General features: G+C 35.6%; 1 protein-coding gene across 1 annotated transcript in view; it reads right to left on the reverse strand.

Moving 5' to 3' along the window:
• The window catches only part of immp2l (inner mitochondrial membrane peptidase subunit 2), a 441,617-nt gene that overhangs the window by 60,749 nt on the left and 354,615 nt on the right, over positions 1-26,253 (reverse strand). The window contains exon 5 of the mRNA XM_088923670.1: positions 9,476-9,578. Within this exon, the coding sequence (XP_088779796.1) occupies positions 9,476-9,578 (103 nt within the window). The remainder of the gene's footprint in view (positions 1-9,475; positions 9,579-26,253) is intronic.

Genomic DNA, 26,253 nt, shown 5'->3' on the forward strand with positions numbered 1-26,253 from the left:
GATTATAGTTTGATATCTATTTTTCCAGTATCAAAGAGAACACAGTTGTATATGTCACATTTATAAAAACAAAAGGTTGTTTACAAATATGAATACAGTAATAGAGGTTATCTAATGTTTCTCAAATGGTAACTATTGGATTAGTCCCTAAAGGATCTCAATGAATCAGCATCAACAGCCCAGTCATTAATAACAAGTAAGATTAAAATCATGAAAGATATACACTCCCTGTCAAGACAGTACTACCAATGGTAATCCATGTTTTCCACAAATACTTCGTATCATTCTCCTACAACATATAGATCTGCGTATTTCACACTGAAGAACAGAATTATATGAATCATGCATTATTGTTAATGATTTCTACTAGGTTTTGGTTGATTCTACTAGTACACTGGAGTGGAATAACATTTTCTAAGTTGAAATGTGTCCTTCTCTAATATTTGTTATGCATGCACAAAATACATTTTCCATACTTTAGTGAGTCTTTTAAAAAAAGCTGTTTATACTTCATCCAGAGTCTACTGAGGAAACTAGACCTGGCTTTTATTTTAGTTTAGTTTGTGTTTACAGGTTGCAACAAAACAGATATCATATCACTAACATTTCTATTATAGAAATGAGGAAGTAGCACCAACATTTGGTCACCCTGACTTTACATGCAAAACAACAAAGTGCTCTTATCCAGAAATTGTGGAAAATAAATATTACTAATTTTAATTATGCATTAGTTAAATTTTAAGCAAATGTTTTTCTCCATATTGATTTATAAAAATCCACTTTTGACTGGGCTCTTTAGTTTGCTTAAATAATTTAAAATCTTTCTTATAAAATGAGAAATAGAGCACATTACTGTATATCAGGAATTCAGCACTGGTGTTTCATGCCGTGGGATGACAGAGTTTATGATGCTTTCAAGCTTACAGAGTAGCTCCGGCATCTGGACCAAATGTTTAGTGAACTGATTGATAAAGATATGGAAAGGACAGGAGCTGTTTCTTTGTTCAGTCTCATGAGAAATACATTTACTTGTTCAGACATACACAATTAGTGGATGACATTTGTGACACACTACAGTCTATTATGGCCTGTCAAGAATGAAAAATGAAAAAAAGACTAGTGTAAGTTTGTGATCACACTGTAAAAGTGTCCTTTAAAGAAGAATGGCATTGTTCTATTGCATTACAGACCCCTAAATTGTTCTATTGTTCACTGCATACAGGAAACTAAATCAGAAGGAAGAAGAAAAGCCATGATGATCATTCTTAAGATGGCCTTACTGAAGTCTGACACTTGGGATACAAAATTAACAAATGTAAAAGAAAGTGACAGAAAGGTATTTAATGGATGGAATACTGGGACACAGTCACAGGAATTTCCATCTGTCAGCTCTACTTTATCAGCTGGACACTTCATTAAAGCTGCATGCATGCCAACGTGTGGTTAAGCGGCCATGCTGCGGAGGGGTAATGGAATCTACACTTAGGTCAGTGTTGCATAATGGTTGTTAATGGATTAAATATGTACCTGTGAAATCATCAACAGACCATGTTTTCACAGAAACCAGCAACATAAGGACTGCAAATTAGTCTTCTGATACTTTTTGACACCTTAACACCAATAGAAAGGATTATGATACAAAAATAGAAACAAACCTGCAATTAGCACCTTTTTTAAGTAATAAAAAATGAAATAAGCACAAAATAACACCACAGTCTGAGTCTATAGAAGACTTTCATTTCATTTATAAATGTTCTTAAAATCAACTTCTTGTCTCATACACTGCAAGAATGTATTGCTAGTTTTATATACTTTAGCAACATAAATGTTGTTTCCATGTTTGTCTGTTCTGAATAAAGTCTTTTTTAAAAAACAATCAGGTGCAAAAACAACCTACAATACCAGATATTGCTGACTACCTTTCCAGAAATTTCAAAAAAATAAATAAAGGTTTGACTTCTTTTTTTAAAAAGCTACTGTTTTGTTCATCAGCAGAGTATTTTAACCATGTGGTTACAGTAGAAAAGTTATTTTTCACACCTACTGATGGTTCAGTACTAGAGCTTCTCAATGGACAGCAACCTCCAGAGATGTGTACCCACATACAGATGCAGCCATTCAAAGTGCGCGGCACAGACACGTACCGGAGGTAATTGGCTACGGCCTCGCGTGTCACGATGCAAAATACCGTGGTACGTGATTGGTTGACCGACAGGGGCACTCGTGGTGCTTTGGTCAGTCGTAGAAAGATTTAAATGTCTTTACTGTGCCCGTTTTAGTATCGAATATTTATATGGAATATTCATATCTAATTTTACCACTGAAGGGAAATCTTAGTAGCTGAGCATAAAAAGAATAGGAGCATACTGTAACGCGTGTGAAGGCCATAAACGATATTAATTTTGGAACATAAACATACAGTATATGGCTGGTCTCGTTACTTTAAAGAAAAAATACACACCAGTATTCCATTTCTCCCTAAACATTTTAAGCATCGAAGTCTTTAACTAACGTGATACTGGAGTCAACAAACATACTTTTAGAATTTGATTAAAAGGGAATAAAATATGGAATCGCGTATCTAAAGAAATTAATAACGATATAATTATATTCATGTACCGCAACACAAGAATAGTACACGCTGTACGATGTCTGTTGATAATATTTGTAGGGCTTTTTCAACACTCCTCATGTGACCTTGCCAGTGGTGCTGTGGGTTAGGTTCCTGACTCCCACATTACACATTGCGTGTTCGATTCCAGATGGAGCCATGAGTTTTTTTTTAACAAACATTTCTTTGAAAAAATAAAACGTTTCCCTGGGTCAGAGATTAAATAAAACTTCACTCGCACCAAACAAATTTATATTTCTAAATATCACAACATGATCGAATTTAAGTCATCTTAATAACAATGAATAGTCACCTATGCGTTACAATATAAACATTTATATTGATTTAAATCGCGTTTAAATCGCCTTTATTTAAAACCCATAAATAAAGCTGATACTGTTTAGACTTTTAATTATTTTAAACTGTATTACAGCAGCACAATGCACAATGCAACGTAAATCGCTATCTTTGTCTTCTGCGTAATAATGTTCACCTCTCTGTCCAGCAAATTAACAATAGGAATAATAATTAACTTTATTGTATATGGCGCCTTTAAAGGTGGCTCCTCAAAGCGCTTTACAGGATAAAAACAATAACAACAATACTGTTAGGCTGGGCAAACGATTTTTTTTAAAGAAATACAAAATGAGATATAATGATGTGTTCCGGCTTAGACATTAACGAAGAGCATAACACGTGGGCGGCATAGCGGTTGGCTCTGGCTTTCCCATCTATACTGATGCACTGCAAGTACAACCCCCCTCTCTGCGGGAGTGCTGGCTGTGACGAATTAAACCGGTTTCACAGGTATTTTCAAAGTAGAAGGGGGCGAGATTTCCAGCGAAAGACACCTCCCCGCCTCCGAAACCCAGTAAGTACAGTACTTACTAGTTAAGAAAGCTAGGCTCCTCAATGAAATCGCTTTAACATGCTAATGCGTTGGTGTAACAGTCTGGGCGTGGCAAGCTTCTAATGTCTCCCGACTACGGCGAAAGGAACCCTTCTTTCATTGGAAGACAATGAACATATTCTAGCCCTAAATGAATTAATAGCAAACATGGTTTCCATAAAAGACATTTTTCCAAGAAAGTTTAGCCTTTGTCACTAATGAAACCACTAAATAAAGACATAAATATAGAAATCTTAAGATTTTTAAAATACATGACTTTGCTAAAATTTATTTAAAAATAAAAACGATTACAAACGCCAGCAGAGAGAGAGAACAGGGGAGGGATGTTGGTTTTGCATAAGGGGCGGGGCTATGGAAATGAGGTCTATTTGGGAATGTGGGGTTACATGTTCTGGCTGTTTGTGAATTATCGTTGTTGAGTATGGAGTGTTGAGGTATGATTTTGTGTAATGCTTTGAGAAAGAGAGCGAGTGCCTTCTTTTTACTTTTGTAGCCAAAGGGCCTTGCAGATCAGATTCCCTTCCCCCTACGGAAAGACAGACACATGTTTTCACAGTTTAGAAGCCGCTATTCAGATGCAGGCGAGGTGAGCAGCCCCTAGATAAAACATCAACTTTATTTAAACTCCAACGAAAGTATTAATGGTTTTTAATTACCATACTCTTATAGAACATGCAACCAGCCATCTGCATTGAACGATTAAAAATAAAAATGATTACGATTGGCACTCCTGTAGCTTTTTCACGAAACCTCCTTTTTCAAGAAACTTCCAACAGAGCTGTTCAACCGGTTTTTATCGGGCACCTCTTATGTCAGGCGTAAGCAATAAATATACAGTATTTAGCTGAAAAGCTGTACAATGCAAGACATTTCGTTACTCTAGAAGGTTTCGTGAAAAGGCACATTGTGCTGCTGTAATAGTTTTAAAAAAAGTCTAAACAGTATCAGCTTATGTATGGGTTGTAATTTTAAAAAAGTCAAAAACCGCACTCAAAATGCAATTTAGCGCTTTTAGATACGCGATTCCATGTTTTTCTTTAATCCCTGGCGGGACCGGGCGTCCATAAGAATCAAGTTATAGGTTTCATTGCGCTTTGACAGAAACCAAATTATATCGTTTTTAATTTCTTTAGATACGCGATTCCACATTATATTCCCTAATAATCAAATTCTAAAAGTATGCTTGTTGACTCCGGTATCGAGCGTATTCGCAGAAAAGCTTAAAACTACCACTTTTTATACATGTTATTTCACGTTAGTTAAAGACTGCGATGCTTAAAATGTTTAGGGAGAAATGGAATACTGGTGTGTATTTTTTCTTTAAAGTACCGAGACCAGCCATATACAGTTTACATACTGTATGTTTATGTTCCAAAACTAATATCGTTTATGGATTTCACACACGTTATGGTAAAATACCATATAAATTTTCAATACTTAAACGGGGAAAGTAAAGACATTAAATATACATATACATACTGTATACAGTACAGTATACATGTTCCTTAATCAATATCTTCTATGAGCATGTGAAAGGCATGGTGAATGTGGACCAGGGCAATACTTTGAGTTTACAGCTTGTCCAAGGTCATTCATTATACTGTAAATACTATTAGTAATATCTTCGGTAAAGACTTTGATGGCAACAGCTCAAACATGCTCCCCCCTCCCTCTCTCGATTCATTTCAATTTAAGGTGCTTTATGAGCATGACAGATGGGTACAATCAGTGTTGGGTATTTACTTTGTAATCTGTATTGCTTTGAGATGCCACTTTTAAAGGTGATATATAAAATCAAGGCTTTAACTTGCTTTAACTCCGCAAGTCTGAGTTCTTGTGTCCGTCCTATCCGAGCCCGAAAGTATTACAATATGTATCTTTAGAGCAGGTGGTGTACAGCTTTTTAGTATAGATTACACTTTTCTAAAATGTATTTAAAAAATAAAAACGATTACAATCTAATCTTTCCACGTTTGATCCCAAGATCCCAAGAAAAATAAATCTAAACGGAGAGAAAGCTATGTTGAAAGTTTATTAAGATACTTAGAAGACAAAGATATCAATTTATGTTGCATTTGTCTGATTGTGAATCAAAAAACACATACTGTATATTTAAACACACGTTTGCGATTTAAATCAAAACGCGATTTAAATCAATATAAATGTTTATATTATAACGCATAGGTGACTATTCATTGTTATTAAAATGACTTAAATTCGATCATGTTGTGATATTTAGAAATATAAAAGTCAATTCTTTAGATACGCAATTCCATATTATATTAGCAGAAAAGCTTAAAACTACCACTTTTTTACACGCTATTTCACATGTTAGTTAAAGACTTCGATGCTTAAAATGTTTAGGGAGAAATGGAATACCGGTGTGTATTTTTTCTTTAAAGTACCGATTCCTGGAATCTGACTGGCTGACACCCTTCTGAAGTGGTTCCATAATATCTGGTATACGGAAAAGAAAGCGTTGATAAAAAGCCTGGATTCTCATGTATCTGATACAAGTATCTTTTAATACAGTCTTTGATGTGCTCTTGAGGATCCTTGTGATATTTTGAGCTCTGGTTGAATGATAAGTGTCGCAGTTTAAATAATTTTCGTAGTTAGAAATTATGAAACGCTCTGTTAAAAGCAAGGGAGTTTTTATGTCCGTTGCAGTAAAAGAAAATGCCTGTCAAAGTAGGGCTTGGACAGATTCCAAGTGCTTGTACAAATGTGCTAAAGAAATTAGCAAAAAAAGTCATTCCTTTATCATATTGGCTAGCTAATGTCCTGTCCTCGTTAGTTAGATCCATGAAATGCTGTGGTGTTTGTCAAAGAAAAAACTAAAAGTATTTTCGTTTAAAATGACGGTTAGAAAGAATGTGGACCAGCGTAATACTTTGAGTTTACAGCTTGTCCAAAGTCATTCATTATTAATACTATTAGTAATATCTTCGGTAAAGGCTTTGATGCATAAATATTTCTGATAAAGGTAGGTTGTGTACTTTTGTCCAACTGAGCAATCTTGCTTTCATAAAATATACCAACTTTTTAATGACTGATGATTAACATGCTGTAATACACATTTTAAATTTAAAAGCTCGAATGCTGTACATGAGAGGTTAAGCTTTATTGGCTCCTCCTGGCGGTTTTACAAGGTGATTCTGGATACTTTCCGGCATGACGTCAAATGACGCGATATACCGCGTGATACTGCGCTTTGATGCGACACGCCCACCGGGGTATACCGCGAAATACCCCACCCATTTTGAATGGCTGCATCTGTACCCTTCAACTACTGTAATCAACTATCATCACCTATATCTGTCACTTATAGGTGTAAACAGGGATCCATTTCTTTAATGCCAGTGTTTAGAGATTTAAAACCTGAGTCACTAGTCTTTCTGGGCTCAAAGATATGCTGTTTCCATTCTGTAACAGTTGAACGTGAGATACTGACATGAATTTTCAAGGGATGTCATTTTGGGTTTATGTCAATATCACTGTATTATTAAAGAAAAATTCACAAGGTGTTCATTATTCTGCTTAAGGAAACAGCAATGTATTTTACATACAGATCCAACTTGTGTGCTCTGCACTAAAAAATACATGTATATCTGGTATATCTGACTATACCAACTGTTATAGGGCGGTGGGAGAGTGTAAACTGCCTGAATAAACATGATGATATTAGGTGACCAGTGACAGCTGTGTGCAGCCAGATTCCATATACTGTATAAGCATCAGGGAGTCAGACCCTCACTGTCAGGTGTGGCAGTGAGTAGCCGGGTCTCATTGGGAAACGCCAAGGAAGTGAGAGATCAGATGGGTTCCAATAGCAATCCTGGAGGGGATTGGAAGATTACACAGACAGCCTGTTCCAAGGGTTTGCGAGACAACAGGTCTAAGTAAAGCAGTGGGGATGTCTGTGTGACGTCCAGTTTGAATGAGGTCTTCTGTGTAATGTCTGGGTTGAGTAAGACAGTGTAGTCACCTCAGTCATTGCTGTGTTCACTCACCGGAAAGAAGTAGACGGTGAGAGGCTGACCAGTATAATGACAATGACCAGGAGGAGATGGTTGACATCCCTACCTATTTTCTGTGTGCAAGAATTGATTAGCAGCCAGTGCTGTGCGCAAGTTAGACTGATCAATGATCTTAAATGAGTGTGATGGCAGACCTGGGTGGAACACCAGTGCTGTAACTGGAACGATTAGTAAGTAAGTAAGTCCACTTCAGTAAGTAAGATGTGTGCATTTTGTGGTGACATAATTAATTTTGTGGCTTAATTAATCCCCAAACTCTGTCACTGTTACACAACACATACACAAAGCATTATCACTGAATTCAAAACTAACAAAATAATAAATACAAATTATTACAGTGCACCTTTCTTTTCCTATGGTATGCCATAATAAACCTTTATTTTGGAGAGGGGATTGCATTAACCTAAACGAAAATAAAACCAATTAATACAAAGAAGTGCATTGCTGATTGGCTGGATAATCACCTAATGATTACACCTGTAATTTATACTATACATGTACTCATTTATATATACCTGTGTCACTAGATTAGTTACATCGAGTCCTATAAACCAATAAAATCCTTCTGATAGTGCCATTACAAGGCTTCTAAAATAAATAAACTGAAAATGTAATGTATAATCCTAAAGAGCAAAATTAGGATAATGAAAAAGTTTCTAAAGAGTAGAATGATTAAATTTCTTTAAATGATCGAATGGTACTGTACATTTACAAGTTAAGAGTTTCTTCCGCTTCTATATGTATAACAGTTTAAACTAAAAATGAAATTGTCTAATTGTTCTAATTCAGTTAAGATTTTTTGAAAAGAAGAATTTTTGTATTTCAAAGAAAATAAAATTTCCTAATTATAATACATGAAATTGTTATTTAAGACAAACTGAGCTGAAATGTTACTATGCATGAATGATGTCTTTCTTTTAAAGAAAGCAGAAAAAGATTACATCATCCTTCAGAAGGTTTTTTTGGCTTGAAATCAAAATAGCTTTCTCATTAATAATTAGTGAATGTAGAGTGTATTTGTAAATTTAATTGAAATGCTCACAAATGCCCCAATGGTTTTAGTTTCTTTATAATGTTTCAGCAGAATTTCCAGTAGCAACATACTGTAGATTTATGGCATGAAATTTTATGTTAATCACAGTAATAATTATATAAAATCAATGAATAATGACTGACCACAGAGGATGCTCCTAGAGGATGAAAGTCTCCTTAATAAAGGAACTGGGCATAACTCTCCAAGCTGGCCAGGCAGAATGGTGAATTAGGACCAGCAGGAGTCAAACCTACATGTGTATTATTGATCCTTCTGACACACCTCTACTGTACACCTGACAAGAAAGGAGTTTCCTCTTTTATCATCTTTTATCATTTCCATGGTCCATTCATTTAACACTTGTTGATTCATGTGCATACATTACTTTGAGAAGCCAACAAATTTTAATATGCAAATGAACATCTTGAGTGAAACCTTATCAAAACGTTCTGTAAATCGAATTTTGTAATTTTCATTTTCTCTTCACAAGCCTAGCAAGTTAATCAAAACACTTCTCTGCATTTTCAATGTTTTTGTAGATTTGAGATTAAGTTGTACTGTATTTCAGATGAAAAGGTATAAATACAGTATGACAATACTATATCTACTGTGAAACTAATTACACATTAATTTTTAATGTGCACACCTGTAGTCTTCTTAAGAAATGACCTTACATCCTTACCAAAAGCAGTACTATGTCTTCTTTTATTTTAGACTTTTATATACTACTCTGTCTCTGTCTGTTAATTAAAAGAAATAATTATTATTTAATTGAAAAAAATATTTAACAAGTCATGCTAAAAGGAAAAAAAAGTAATTTGCATTCACATTGCAATTAATGCACTAAAACAATGAAATCAAGCAAGCAATGAAATTCTTACTGGTCCGAAGTTGTTGCTGTCTAAACTGTGGCCATGGTGGTCACCTTCGATCCAAAAGTGTCCATCAGGGATCTTCAAATATCTGTTTTTATACCCCATTGTTCTAAAAAACAAAAAGTAAAACATCAATAAAATTATAGAACCTTTGATTCCATAACCAGAATGAATAAAACACTCCTTATAGCTTAACTGTGACCTTCAGCATATCTTTGACCTAATATATCAACCTCCAATTCTTTTATAGCTAGGCTAATACTTTGAGTGATGTTTTTCGTGTGCTGTTGACAGAGCACATTGGTTTGATTTTACCTACATCCCACCATTGATTAAGAAAGGCAAAACCCCTTTGACAAGAGGAGGTGAAAGCAATTTTGTTCACTTCACCTCCCCCAGTGATAAAAATTAAACAAGAGAATCCTGCAATAATCTGGTATTAAGATGCCAAGGAGAAAAATGCATCTCTAAAAGGGAAAACATGTTAGGGCGATTAAAGATTAAAACATTTTCCAAGCCTATAGTTTCTCATTTCACCTCTGACGGCCATGATCACACTAATCTCTCCATCTGTGTTCTCAAAGCAGGTTTTCCTAACTCCAACATCAGAAATGCTATTGAAACTAAAATTATCCTGCAGCTAGGATCACACCTTTCCCCTTCTCTCAACGACAGACTAATTTTCTTCTGCATTCTCTCTACTCATTGTAGGATTCATTTCACACCTCTCTTTACCTATCCTGACTTCACATTACCTGATTGGCCACTCTGTCTGATTGGCCACTCCTTCTTTCCCCTGCTCCCGCCTCCTGCTCCTCCTCTCTCCCAGCTTTTGTTCTCCTATGCTACATTACCTTTGCTTACTGCCCTGTCTTTCTCACAGCTGAAGAAGGCTCCACAGCCGGAACATTGTGTTTTCTTTCTTCTCTTTTCAGCATGGAATAAACCTATCACTTGTTCCTTTGCAGCCTATGCATGCTGACGCAGCTACCCACCTGAACTATATTGTATATATATATTTGTTTCTCTTTTAATAGTGTGTTTTTGGGCTTGTTGGAAAAAACAACATTCAAAATATAATAGACATTCGGCACTAAATGACACCCATTTCCCTATTGGTCCACCAAGCAGATAGTTTACTGTATTACCAATGACCAAACTATTATCAGAGAAAACTGAAGGGTGAATGGCAGCTTAAGGAAACAAATAAAGGTGATAAACAAAGGGATACGACATATTGGAACAATTTCAGCTAAAGAGATCAAATAAATATATTGTCTGGAGTTACTCTGAATTGACTTTCACACATCTACTACATCACAAGTGGACAAAATCAACAACATCAGCTCTGTAACTGACAGAAGATGAGGTTCTGGACTGTTTCAGACAAGCCGTTTATCCACAGTACAATTAAAAGTCCCACCTAATATAAGAATATGGTCAGATGCACATTAATCTAAGACATGTCACAGAGTTTGACAAAAAAAACCACTCTCCCTTCCATTATTGGAAACACATAGTTTCAATAATATGAAGTTCTTGTTACCTAAACTAGACTGAACTTTAAGCAGTCTCCCAGGTATAATCTCTATAAAATTTAAATTAGAAGACTTACAGCTAGATGAAAATAAAATGACCACCCCTACACTAAAATGTTTACAATTAATAAGAAAAATGTCCCCTTCCAATCATTAATCCAATCAGCATTATTTAAATTCAGTAAGTTTCTCCTGTAGGAAAGCTGTATTAATCCTTTTCAGTATAACAGTAAGTAATCAAAAACTGCTGCCCTTTTGGCTATGTGTCTCACCCCGCTGACATTCTAAGTGCCAACCTGATGAGTTTGCATTACAAGGAAAGAGAAATAACAACAGGCAAAAACACAGAAAAAGATAAATAAGTTACTGTATCAGGAAAATCATTCTGAAGACACTAATTATCTCTCAGAGCAAAACAAACCTTACTCTGGAGATTTTTTATCCTATTGCACTCTTTTCTTTCAATCTCACATCACTTTCTGTGCAGGACAGAACTTCTGGGCAAGTCTGCGGGCTTTGAAACAGAGAGCCATTCACTCATTTTTTCTCTTTGATAAAATTGTGCTTTGCAGTACTAAGGTACATTTTTTTGTACTTTGCTCTTCCTCTCAAGTGTGCGGAATTCGCCCATGCTAGTAGTGTTCACAACAGTACTTGGAGGTCCAGCTCAACCTCTGATTCCTTGTTGTCTCCCCATTTCTTACACTTCTTAGTAAAGTATCCTTCTTGGCCACACACAAAACACTGCATAAGCTCTGACATTTCAAACTCACACCCATCCACCTGAACATGAAAAGCAATATTTTCTGTAGTTCTCCATTTGGATTATTTAACAGCTCATGTAACTGTCTCCTAAAACTACAACTTATTTAAGATCAAGAGACACAGAACCCAACTGAATCATTCTGATGCCTCGTAAATTTCTCCGTATAGTTTCAATTTATTGATCAATAATTAATATTTCAAGAAAGGTAGCACATTTGAAATTTGCAGTTTTCTTATTGAGACAAAAAGGGGCTACAGAAACTAAGATCTTGTCAATTATTAAGCCTTTCTGAACTTAAGTGACATCAATGAAGGAATACCATTTCTCCAGTCACCACTAAACTTTTTTTATGTTTGTCACTTAAGAGTGTGCAGCCTCTTAAAGGTACAGTAAGTGATTCAGTGGCTAACAGGTTAGAGGGATCTATCTTCCTTTCCTTATTCTCCCCATAAGGGTACAGGATAGGATATGCTTCTAAGAGTGGAGATGTAAATATAAAATTAGTGTTTTTTAGTAATTATCAAACATAATAGATGAAAACAGCCATAGCAGAAGAACCACAACAAGTCTGGGTGTTCACATTGTAAACCCAGATCTTGTGTCCTTTAAATTACCATTACTTTAAAGCACCAGTGTTTAAAAAAAGGGCTTTCAAAAGAATGATTAACTTGTTATGACCCCCAAGTGTCTAGGGGTAAAGGGGTGTAACATTTAGGATAATTGTTTTGATGCAGGTGGGTTCTGGTAAGGGGCTTAGGAAGCGTGATAATAAGTGTTGGTGCAAAAGTGATGATTTTAAGGTGAATAATTGACTGGTATGTAATAAGACACAATAACACACAGTGAAAAGGAACAAGAGTGGTGCCAAAGAAAAGAAAACAACAAACAGAATGGAGCTGGCTAAGAAAGTAAGGGAAAGCTGACCTAACTACAAAAGAAAACCCGAAACACACGGTCTTCGGCGTCTTCAACACCCTAGCTAAACCTTCACTGACTACCCAAAACCATAGAAGACAAATGGCACTCACCCATACTAAACTAGTGTGAATAATACAAAAATCAACTACGTGTGCGAAATGTACCCAACAACCTAAACTAACCCTATACACAAAAGTTCACACAAATACACAAGAGAATTAAGATTACAAACGACAGTAGACACAAGTAACAAGGTACAAAAGAACACAGAGGTTGATACAATAAGTCTGGGCAAGATAATGGCTAAATAAAGGATAACACACTACAAACAATGAAAGTACAAAGAGACGAACACAAACCAACAAAAGCCGAAGCCATATGAAAACACACACACGAAGCAAAACCAGAAGCTAAGCGAAACTGAGCAAAGCAGGACCGAAGTCAAACAAAAGGCCTCTTCCTTCAGAAAACCTCCATGTTATATACTGAATAAGATGCACTCTGATTGGCTGAGAAGCTGATTGATGATGACATCATACAGAAACAATAGTGTAATGATGGACCAATGGGGGAGGGGGAACAATCAAGGTCAGGAAGTGTGGAACATAGCAACAAAACACACATGGACCACACACTGGGACATAACAACTTGTAATTAAATTCTTTTACAAAAATATATACTATGTTCTTGTATGACTAAGTTAATTAGAAACTCTTCTATGAGATACATCATTAAAAGCAAAGCATTTTTTTGCTTTTTGTCCTAAAGAAATTATGTAAACAATGACTGAATTTAAATAGCACATTATTTAAGAGGGGGAAATGTCATCTTCTTTCTCAAAGTAACACTGGCTAAAATACCTGAAAATATCTATGGATATGTTCATCTTTTTTGTTGGACAGATTCTGGATTAAAATATTCATGTGGTTTCCCCAGGAGTCAAGTTTAATCAACTTCAATGAAAAATGTGTGTAGATATTAACATATAAAAAATGCTTCGCTTTTCCACATATCATTTTTTTCCTGATAGGCCTTATATATTGTGTTATTTATTTCTTGTAAAAAATAACAGCAAAGAGGATTGATAATGCTCTCTTCATGGTTGAGTGATCCACCTGTCAAGCCATGCTGGAATCAGATTATTTTCTCCATTCAGTGGAAATGAAGTATCCCAATGAACTGTAATTGCACAGTTATGTTTCCATCACTGAGTTTCTTTTGTTTTTCCATTTTCACAGTGCACTATACCATACCACACTCTATATATATACTGCGAACAAAACAATAACCTCAGTTAGAGAGGAATTCCTTTTAAAATGTAAAAACATTTGCCAACAACAACAACCAGTTTCAAAGTATTCATGTGGGATGGCAAGGCATATTTATCTTAATTCCTAAACAATGAGTCTATAATCCAGAATGGATGAACTGATACCAGAGGAGTGTCTATGTAGAAATCTGACTCTGGCCTGGGGTCATTACTCCAGACCCGGCGTGGATGCATTTTAAACAGCCACCTGCTGTTTAAAATGCTCAGAAATAACTGAAAGGCAGATATAGCATTGCCTTGTGTAGAAGATTTTTTTTATGATTCCAATACGTAGATAATGGTCACTCATAAACACCCATTCATGGTTATAACATAGGGAGACCATAGTTGTACTCAGACTATAAAACTCTTTGTAGCACTGCTTGAAGGGCAGAGTGCTGTGGGGGATACACCTTGTGTGCGTCTTCTTCAGTATTTTCCATAAATGGTAGATTTAGCAGATTTTCCATAAATGGTAAATTTAGTATTTTTTAGATTTCACTTTTGTCATGAATTAAAACTCATCTCAAAGTTTCATTGAAATGTGCTTTGACTCTTTGCATCTCAACAGTCTACATGAGAGAATCTGCAGCCTTTCCTATTGCAGAGAGACAATCATGTCATGTAGTGATCAGGTCTAATGAAGACATCTGCTTTGGATATTCCACACTCATCTGACAGGGGAGACATCAATAGAGATCTGACCAAGATAAGGTGTGGATATTCATCTTCAGGAGATGTTCAGTAATGACATATCTGGTAAACATTGGCTTTATCATTTCAGAAGATGAGACTGTAGTTATTATGCAGGTGATGACATGGAGAACATATTAAGGCATAATATGAATATTATCTCACTTGTATGCACCTTGTAAGAGACAGAGTGGTGTGGTGGCTAGCACTGCTGCCTCAAACTCTCAGATTTTGAGTTTGATTCTAGACTGGCATGCATTCTATGTGAAATTTGCATGTTCTGTTTACAAAGGTTTTCTCTGGATACTCTGACTTCATAACACCCCCAAAATATGTTAATTGAAGTCTCTAAATGTTGCCCTTCTGTGTGTGAGCCTTGTCCCTTCAGGTGACTGGTAGTGCCTTCTATCATATACTGCAGGAACAGGCTGGAGCCTTTAACAGGAATAAATGACGTTTTGGTGTATGAATGTTTGCAACCACAACACAAACTTAAGAACCTACAAGTTGGTCCTCAAGTTGTTTCTGAAATTAGTATTAAGACACATTATAGATTATTTTAATGTGGTTGTAAACCTCAATACCATTTTAGGAAACATATGACATTTTTCCAAATTATGCCACACCCTAGCATTTCTATCTTGTAGATCTAGCATGAAACTTAGAATATTATATGTGATCACTGAAACATGATCCATTGTTCATATTGTCTATAGCCCCTTTTTCTAATATATATTATTCAGGAACCACATTCTGAATGATTTACTTGTTCTCATTTGTAGCAAAAAGGTAATACTGTACCTTATGGCTACTGCATTTGCTTCTCATTTTTGCAATTCAAAATGCAGGAGATAGTGGGTGAGAGACATTTAGACATTCCGCTATATACACATGGATCTTTTCATTCTGAAGAATCCTAATGAATATCAGTATCTGTTTTCTCTTTTCTGAAGAATACCACAGTAAAAGAGTTCTGCCTTCATTACTGCACTGCATGACATGTTGCTCTAAACACTGTAAGAATGCAAATTGCTACACTTGCTGTGTTTTGGCAGAAAGCAAACAGTATGATGCTAATAAACCATTTGCACATTTATTTTAACCTAATTTGTTTTTTATGTGTCATTTTAAAATTCTGTTTTGTGTTCAGATACCTCCTACATTTTGCAAACATTATACAGAATTTTATTAATTCCCTACTGGCATTGCTTAATTTTACCATGAAATATTGTTTCAGAATTTTCTAAGAAAAACAAAAAAAACAGGAGAGGTTTGGAATGCCCACACCCAGCGCTGACTCTAAAGAGGTGCTGCCAGTCCTTTACGGGGCCACCAGCGATCTGCAAACTACTTATCCCAATGGCTTTGGCACTGTTGCCGGTTACTTCAATAATGCGGATCTTAAGACAGTTCTTCTTAAATTTTATCAATATGTTAATTTTACAACCAGAGCGGAGAACATACTGGACTTAGTTTACACAAATATGCATGATCCCCCACCTGGGTACTCTGACTACATCTCTGTTATGCTTATTCCAGCATACAGAACGCTGCTCAAACGTGCCAAACCGGTTCTGAAACAGATCAGAGTATGGCCAGATGGAGCCATCGCAGCATTACAGGAATGTTTTGAGCACACAGATTGGAATATGTTCAGGGAGGCTGCTACTTATGATCATCTCATTAATTTAGAGGAGTATGCAGCATCTGTGACTGGCTACATCAGTAAGTGTATAGATGACAGAACCGTCTTTAAATCTATCATCACACAGGCCAACCAGAAGCCATGGCTGACTGCAGAGGTCCGTGCACTGCTAAGAACCCGTGATGCTGCATTTAGATCAGGCGAAAAAGCAGCCCTTAGGACTGTGAGGGCCAACCTGTCCCGTGCCATCAGAAACACCAGAGATACGTGGCACATGTAGGCCATTACTGATTACAGGACTACTCCACGTGCCAGTGACGTTGATGCCTCCCTTCCGGATGTGCTGAATAACTTCAATGCACGGTTCAAAGCACTGAATGTTGTGTCTGCAAGGAAAACCGCATCTCCTCCCGATGATCAGGTGCTTTGCCTGTCCGCAGCTGATATTAAGAGGACACTAACCAAAGTTAATCCCCATAAGGCTGCTGAACTCGATAATATACCTGGTCTCGTGCTCAAGGAATGTGCAGAACAGCTAGCTGATGTCCTTACAGGTATTTTTAATATCTCCTTGTGCCAGGCAGTCCTCCCCATATGCTTCAAATCCACCAATATTATACCAGTGCCGAAGAAGTCAACTGTGTCCTGCCTCAATGATTACTGCCCAGTGGCGCTCACTCCAATCATCATGAAGTGCTTGGTCTACTGACAGTTCTACTGATGATGCCGTATTCCTTGCCCTTCATCTGGCCCTGTCCCACCTGGACAAGAAAGACACTTATGTAAGAATGCTGTTCATTGACTTCACCTCAGTATTCAATACAATCATTCCCCAGAAGCTGATAGGAAATTGAGCTTGCTGAATATCAACACCTCCCTCTGAATTGGATTCTGGACTTTCTGACAGAGAGACCTCAGACAGTCTGGATTGGTAATAACATCTTGCACCTTGACCAGCTGTATCACTGTTTAGTTTGGGAATTGCAACACTTCAGAACGCAAGACCCTGCAATGAATTGTGTAAACAGCTGAAAACATCATAGGAGCCTCCCTCCCTTCCATTTCAGTTATCTATCACAAACGCTGCATACACAGTACCTAAGGTATAGTAGATGACCCCTCCCATAAACCTCTTTGCCTCCTCCTTTGTATACGACAGGTTTCATCAAGATATAAAGCATAAACCTCATCATACACCTGCTGGCTTGTTGAACCCAGTTCATTCCACACAATCCGTGCAAACGTATATCCTTCTCTGTAATCAGTATTATATATGATAACTAAGGTCTTATTACATATTTTGACTCCTAGCTATGACATGAGGGGATGAACACAAAAGACAAATATTTGCAATACTTTTGGAATTTGTGTGCCCCATTCATTAACTTTACATTTCTAAAATAATTCTGAGTGTCTGTGTCGCAGGGTGTGGGTCATTGAAGCAGTCAAAGGGCGAGAATTGATTGGGCTATGTTGATTAGTGTTGCAGGATGTGGGCCATTAAGGAGTGAAAGGCTGGGTGATTAGGTTATGTTGATTTCTAGGGTGGTGTCAATGTCCCAGTGAATACTGCCTAGCAGGAACAATTAGGTATCGAGACTTGGAGGTGTGAGGAGTCGCAGAGCCAGTTTAGCCAGACAAAGGGAGGAGGAGAGAGAGCCGGAGAGTGAACAATGAACTGATAAGGTCCCATGACACCTAGCTCGGCACCCCCACGGTCCTCAAACAATACAAGCTTCCTGGAAAAAAACTGGGCAAACCCAATTCTGGAAAATCCCCCGAAAGGGATTTGCTAAGCAGAGGGATAAAAACACCTGAGACAGGACAGAGGGCGCTCGGAACTCCCACTGGACCCTGGAGACGACGCAGGCAGCGCCGGGGAAGCTGCAGAGTGCGAGACCATGGAGGCAAGGACCTATTAATCCAGGAAGTGACAACTATGGGAGACATTGGCATTGCAACAGAGGTACTGTACAGAGACCTTTTAATACCTGAAGGCAAAGGACAAAGAACCTGGCCCAGCTAATGGATACAAACTGAGCGGAAATAGAGTACAGCTCATGGGAAGATTTCTGGTGTAACCTGAACGGAGATCAGGAAATTGAACTGGGTGATACCCCTCTCCTTAAGGTGGTTGTTCGTCTCTAGGCCATCAACGACATTCACCGATATTAAGAAGAAATGTGGTAGTGGCCTCCCTTCAGTACTTTACAAAAGAAAAGACTGCTGTCCCTCTGGATTTCATTGCGCCCCTTTGAACTATTTTCTGGTTGTTGTGGATGTTCCTTTTTTTTATGCTTCTTAGGATAGTAGATTGTATTGACGTATGTAGAAAATAAAAAGGGCACTTATACAATACAAATGCTTGTCGCTGGTCTGTGTGTGCATTGGTGATTCTGGGAGATAAACAGAACCTGAAGTAATGTAGAGGGGCCCTAGCACCCCGTGTGTATTGCTAGGTGGCGTAGTCGTACACGAGGCAGGGACATTCCTCGCCCATAGGGTTCACCTTACTGTGACATCTGTATCTGTAAAACCCTTAAATTACTATACTTCAAAGGGATATGTAAACAAGGGATATGCTGACTCAAATGTACATAATGTGAATGTACTGTATTACAATCCTTATAGTCACTTGAAATCAATGGGCTGCACACATAGTATTTTGTTCTAATGTCTTCAAATTTGTGAATAGAATTATCTCAATATAATATATATATATACATAACAGTGTACTTCATTCATATTAATCTGTTGATCACAAAAGAAAAGTGCTTGACTGTAAAGGAAAGCTAACACTTGACTTTTTTGTCCTAATATTTTCACAGAGCACTGTATTTCAATATTTTTTCAAACTTATTTTCTTCTGAATATATCATTTTTTATTATTATTGTTTTCTCTGAAGTTCTCTAGTCTTATCTTTCAATGACTGATAATAAAAACATCTTAAAATACACTCTTCTGCATTAATGGAACTTCCTTTTTGATAAGTTTCTTTGTCAACACAAAGGCAAAATCCTCTCTACTTGTTCTAAAGGAGTTCTAAGTGGTATTCTACACATTTATAATTAAAGCTATTGGATGGTACTGTACATAACAGCACAACTTCTAATTGCTGTCAGACATTTAATGTTTTTTTTAATAGTCTCCAGCTATCTAATGAATTAATTAGCATTTTCTTTAGTTTTATCTTCAATTAAAATGTACAACCTAAAATGTATGCACTGCAGAGTGGAAGAAGAAAAAATGTATACTTAAAAATAATTAAATGTTTATGCAGAGCAAAAGAAATATTACACATAATATAAATTGTATAAAATGTAGACTATGCAAAGAAGATATATTAACACTGAAATTAAATTATATTCTTATGGTTTTATAAGATAATTGCTGCAATGTTAAATGTTAATCTATTAAAATAAAGTGAAAAACTATTGCTAAATATGTAAGTAGTGAGGGTCATAACATTTTAAGAAATGTCTTTGCTGTCCTGAGACATTATTTAAGCTTTAACACTTTAATTTATACTAAATTGATTAATCTTTTTGCTTTTGCTGCAGCAAAGATACCACAGTGCGAAGCAATTTGACAACTAGACACAGTTTGAGATCTTCATACCATCTTTTAGTTTTGCCATAAACAATTGAAAAACATTGTCATCAAAATTGCATTTCTGGATATCAACAAGACAGGTCAGGTGACTTTGGGGATGTGTTAGAACACTTTTGCTTTATAATTTCTGTGGGTCTATCATTATTCAGCAACCATTAACCATAGTGAATTATGATTTACAAATCTGTTTTCTGATTGGAATGTTTTCTAATTGGAATTGGTTTCTAATCGGAGATAATAATTGAAGTAATACTGCAAAACATGCAGCTTTCATTGATAGAAAAGGGCCAGAAAAGTAAACATTTGCTTGTGTGATTTGGCTTTATACGGTAAGCTCCATTTTGCACACAGTGACAGTGAAACTGTCCATGTCATTCGCAACATAGTCTTACCCCAGTACCATGTCAAACCTTTCAAACAGATTTTACAGTAGTTTAAAAACAGATTTTACAGTAGTTTAAAAAACCTCTAAAGCTTCAAAAACCTTTCTAGTCTGCGGCATTCTCATCTTCAGTACATGTATGTTTCTAATCATGCCTTAGAGTCACAAAATGTGGAATAAGTGTTTCAAGATATTGTAACTTCAGTTCTTTGGAGACAATCTTTAGATATTTCACTCCTTGTCTGTGAAATCAATACAAATGAAGACAGTTTTGTCTTTAGACATTTTAAATACAATATTTTTAAAATTTGTTTTTATGCAGATGATTGAAACCAGAATGTACTAATCAGGAGCTTGATTCTTTTTTTTAAGTCTGGGATGATTTGGCATGAAAACAAGTCTGCTGCACTGCTCTATTTTGTGCCAAAGGTCTGCATAGTTGCTTCCTTTATCCATCTGTTTATACCATAAGATGTAGTGGGGAGAAACAACTGTCAGATTGCTGCCAGCCCAAAGGCCCTGTGAGGGGGAATGTGTTCTCGGTATCTCTTTGACACTCCCAATCCAGGGTTTCCTTGGTTGACCTCTTGCCTTGTACCCTGACATCTTGCTTTTATATGCTCTGTACCCCAGCTTGTTGGTGGCCATACAAGCATGATGACTAAACCACCTGATTTGCTGTTTTTGTATATAGTGTTCTGTGTTATACACTATTCCCTTTTCAATCAGTTTTCGTAGAGCAAAGATGGCATCTGTGCCTCCTTTTTCCTTTCCTACAATCCATCTGTGCATCACTCAGTAATGTTTCCATCTTGTAACTAGTAAGGTGTGTCAATATTTTTTGCATACATTTTTCCAGTGTGGCTTAATAATGATATTCCTCTGTACACGCTATAGTCTTTCGTAATTCCCATCTTTTTCCAAATTGGTATGGCCATTGCACACTACAATCTTCTGGAACCTTTCTCTCTTTCCATGCCCATTGAAATACTTTAGTTTGCCATGTGATTCCAATTTCTCCACATGCTAGAATGGCTTTTCATTCCGTCCACTGCTTTGTTCTTTGGGCTACTCATGACTGCCGGCCAAACTTCAGATGTTAATATCGTAGGCTCTTCAAGATCTGGATAGCTATATTGAAAATAATACTGTTTGTTTCTTTTGCCAGCTGGATTCAGGAGCCCACTAAAGTACCCCTGCCATCTTTTCTTGATGCTGTCTTCCATCACTTAGGGGATTTCCATCCTTATCATTTTAAAAATGTGTTAAAAATGCTTATATCATGAGTGGGTTTTCTAATACACAAAGTACTCAGTGATGATGTGTTCTTCCTAAACATGACTATTCTTTCTTGTAACAATAAAAAAAAGGTATGGATGGAAAAAGGGGAAACATAATTTGCACTAAATGGGACATTGTAATTAGTGAACATATCATCAATTATTAAGGTTAAAGGTTACTTTAATTAAAAATCAATTCATATTTTAAAGTATTGTTACCAGTAGTTCCTTAAACATTGCAAATCCAGAGGCAGCTATTTACAGTCTATAAGAACAAATTAATTTGTGTGCAATGTGAAATAAGTGAATAATTTAATAACAGCTCTTTCAGCTATTAACAGCTATTTTTATTTATTCCATAAGCTGATGAGACATACTGACATAAGCGCAAAAGCAAAAAAATAATTAGCAAAATAATCATATAGAAGAAACATGACTAAAAGCATATAATAGTTATAATTTGTCTAAGTTTATAATAATACTTTTTGACATTTATTCTGTTTAATGAAACTTACTAATTATTTGGTAGATTCATTAAGTTTGTTTAAAAGTTATTCATGTGTAGAAAAAAATACGTATACAAGACAATTTATGATTTTTCTAATTGCATTTTTGTAAATAATTTCATTTAAACTGGCTTCTTGAACAAAATGTGTCAGCTTAATTTGTAGTAATGGAATTCTAAATCCCATTTTAATTACCATACTCTAATGATTCTGTCTGGTCCATGCATATACATCATTATTTGTATCCTTAGACTATTTATATTATTATGAATGGTTAAGTGCATTTTGTGACACTTGAGTAGTAAAAAAGAGATTTGCACCTTCATTTTTTAGTCTGAAATTACCAGTGTTTCTGTATTGTATGTATTCCAGAGGAGCATTGTATTGATGAAGAATTTAACTTGTAAAGTGTAACAGCAGTTTAATTTGTCCACTTTACACTTCAGTATGTACTATGAGTGTGTGCCATCTGACATATTATGTAAGGGTACATTATTAAAAAAGACATTCAAAGAAATACAAAATAACATTACATGCAACATGAAACAGAAATTAATTCTTGAAAACAGTGTTTTTTATTACATTTTTAATATTAATATTTTTTATTATTATTTAGAGGCTAGTTTATTACGGATACAGTCCTGAAGTGGAAATCACTCTAACATTTATGCAAACGCATTTTGGTTGTTGCATGTTGTTTGTCAACTTAGAATTCAAGTGATGAAGAAGGAGAAATTTGTTTTCAAAATGCATAAACTACGCATCATAATTAACTTTGTAAGGATTTTTTGAGAATGAGCAGATGTATGCTGATATATGTAAATCAATGTTAGTTTGTGCTTCCCAATTTAATTACCATTATGTTGATTTTATTCTCCTTGTTCAATATTTAAAGCTTTAGTGCTTTGTTTCTTGAAGGCATGGGACATATTTGATGTAAATAGGGAGATAATTTAAAACAGTAGGGAACTTAAAAGATGACTACTCTTCTTTTACAAATGCCTGTACTTTAATATTACCCATATTATATGTTGTCAAATCACACACAAAAAATGTATTTTTGAAAGGCTACAGTTAACATGTGATGAACACTTTATTTCTATTCGTATTCATTGCTTATTTTAGCTGTTGCTATTCTTTCCATACCCCACAGAATAAGGAATAGAAGAATGTGAGCACAACTTCTCACCAAATTCACTGCTGAGTAAATGTTAATCTCAGACACCATACCTCAAAATCAAAATACTGAGACTCTAAATATCCCTAGAGCTTAGTTTACAACTGCATTCTTTCATTATTAATATAGTCTCCAGCTGCTCTGGGATATGAATCCTGTAGATTTATACTACAGCATGAGCATGCAGTTAATTGCCCATAAAAGAAAGAAGTACTTAAATTCTACAAATACATATGTTAAACAATTATAAAGAAAGTTTTTTTTTTAATACACACATTATTTTTACGGCAAGGAACTTTCAATTATGTACATTGTGTTGTAAGTTATATTTGAATTACCATTAATTTACATATATAATTTTAATTGTCTAAGTCTATAATAATATTTTATAAGACAATGAGGTAATGAATATTATAAAAAGCGAGTCTGCACTGAAATCTGTTAAGACCTCCAATATTAAGGTACCCTTATTTTCAGCTCCAATCAGACCTTTCTATTTTAGAGCTTAATAAAACCTTTCATAGACAATGAAGCCCTCTTCACAGCTATCTGTAGAGGCAGAAAGAGAGATCATCACAGAGGGAGGCTTTTGTCTTTTCTTAGATAGCCAGTTCATTATAAATAAGTGGTCTTCTACAAGAGAATTTGAATAGTAATTCAATGGTAAAACCTGCATGTTAATTTTCTCACTGTCTTCGCACAAAGCACAATTTTATCATTTGATTTTATTTGATATGTGATTATTTTGACGTGTTGCAAATGGCAAAAGAAGAAATACAAAAACACATAAGGAGCAGATATTCCAATACAAAACAATGCCAATTGTTAAACTGACAAGGCAGGAGGAACACTGCCACCTTAACTTTTACTGACTGCTGTCATAGGAATTTGCACTGAGACTTAAAGCATGAGTATGTCTCATCATGTCCTTAGTTGTCTTGGTTAACAAAATACACTCAGGAATATGAATTGTGAAACAGCTCTTCAGTGTGATAATGACTTTAAACACATGCCCAGTTAAATGTGAATTACAGATTAACAACAGGTTTGGAATTGATATGCAGGTTTTGCCATTGCCTTGCCATTAAATGGACTGAAGTGTTATAGAGTAAGCCTAATAAAGAAGCTGGGAAAAATGGTTTGAATTAATCAGAATTAAAAGGTTTTTTATATGAATCTGGGACAAACATACAAGAAAATGTTAGTAATACGCCACTACAGTTTTATGACAGAATGCATAGATCTGGCAGCCATGACATCTAACAAAGTCAGATAGTGAAAAATTTGTCAAATCATGTGGAAGCAGATGTAGCAAATTCCATTATCTGCAATGTAAATATTTCTCAATATCTCTGACTGCTGAGAAGCTTTATGAAGAATATTCTAAACAAAAAATAACAAAAGTGACATGACTTTCCTTCTTGTAACTATTTGAATGTCTTTATTTCAATTCAATTAAAAATATTTTATTCATTCCCGGGAGCCCAATTAAGTTTATTTGAACAAACAATGACAACAATGGATATGAGTAGAGTATTTATTACGGTAAATTGAGATTTTCAGAATGAATTTGATCAGGTTTCTCAGAAAAGATTAATTCTGAAACTAGAGGAGGTTTTCGGCATTTAAGGTAATGCATTACTAGGATATTTCTTGGATTAAGGAATGGTTACTGGACAGCAAAAAGATAATACAGATGAAGAGTAAATGTGTAAATCAGAGTGGTGTAATTACTGAGGTACTTCAATGGTTTATGACTCTTCATAATTGATATTAGTGATCTAGATTCTGTAAATGTTCGGTTGATCAGATCTGTTGGTATATTAAGGAAACTTGTACAAACAAATTCAAGGATGATTATAAACTAGAAGGACAGGCGAATAATGTAGAAACTGCTAATTAAAATCAAGAAGATCATATGCATTACTTGTAATAAATCATAATGTGATTCTACCGACAGGATGAATACCTCTGCAAAATATTGTAACTGTTTGTGCATGATTTTTATCTACCTTATCTATCTTACACCATACCATTACTCTCACCCCATTAATGCATACCCACAAATTTTTTAAACTCTATGCCACAGTTTACCTCTCTGCTGCCCCTCTTCGCCAGACTGTATGCTCCTCTTCTTTGTTTAGTTTACCACAAAAATTAGATGTTTCAATCTGCTTGGTGCTGCAAAACATTGCACTTCTATCATGTCTGCCTTTATTGTGTGTTTTTTCTATTATTACTTTTTTTCTACCATAATGTTTGTGTTTAATTTATGTATTGAGTTATATTTTTACAGTGCCCTGGATAAAGAGTGTCTTAGAAACTGTTAAGCAAATAACAATAATACTACTGAAATAATAACAATAATTATTTTGCAAAGATATCTATTAGAAAGGAGCAATAAAAATGCAAATGGAATGATAAGGTGCAGTTAGAAGTTTAGAAATCAGGAGCTGTCATGTTGAATCTGTACAATGTACTAGTAAGACTACACTTAGCATATTGGGCACAATTTTGGTCACCCTGTTAAAAAAAGATTACTGGTCTGGAATTTCATTGATGATCAACCATATACATTACATTATATTCTAATATATTAAAAAAAGCTCAAAGGTATTGACAAAGACTATCCTATGGACTTCTTCAGACTCCGCAGTGAAAAACAAACCAGAAGACACAAAACTGTAACCTATTGTAAAGCACATTTAAAACAAATGGAGAACAGGGACGTCCTAACCCAAAAGATGGTGGAAGTGTGGAACATGTTGCAATTTGATTAAGGAGATACAATGGCTTCTTTCAAGAAATTGCTGGATGAGATACTTGGATCAGTGTGCTATTGAACATCAGACAAAATTATATGATCTGCATAACCTTCTTTCGATTGTACCCATCCTAATATTATCACTCTTTACATGTGCTGCGGTGTGGCGGCTCTGTGGCTAAGGATCTGGGC

Source organism: Atractosteus spatula, chromosome 8, assembly GCF_055471065.1.
Source record: "Atractosteus spatula isolate fAtrSpa1 chromosome 8, fAtrSpa1.hap1, whole genome shotgun sequence".
Taxonomy (NCBI): Eukaryota; Metazoa; Chordata; class Actinopteri; order Semionotiformes; family Lepisosteidae; genus Atractosteus; species Atractosteus spatula.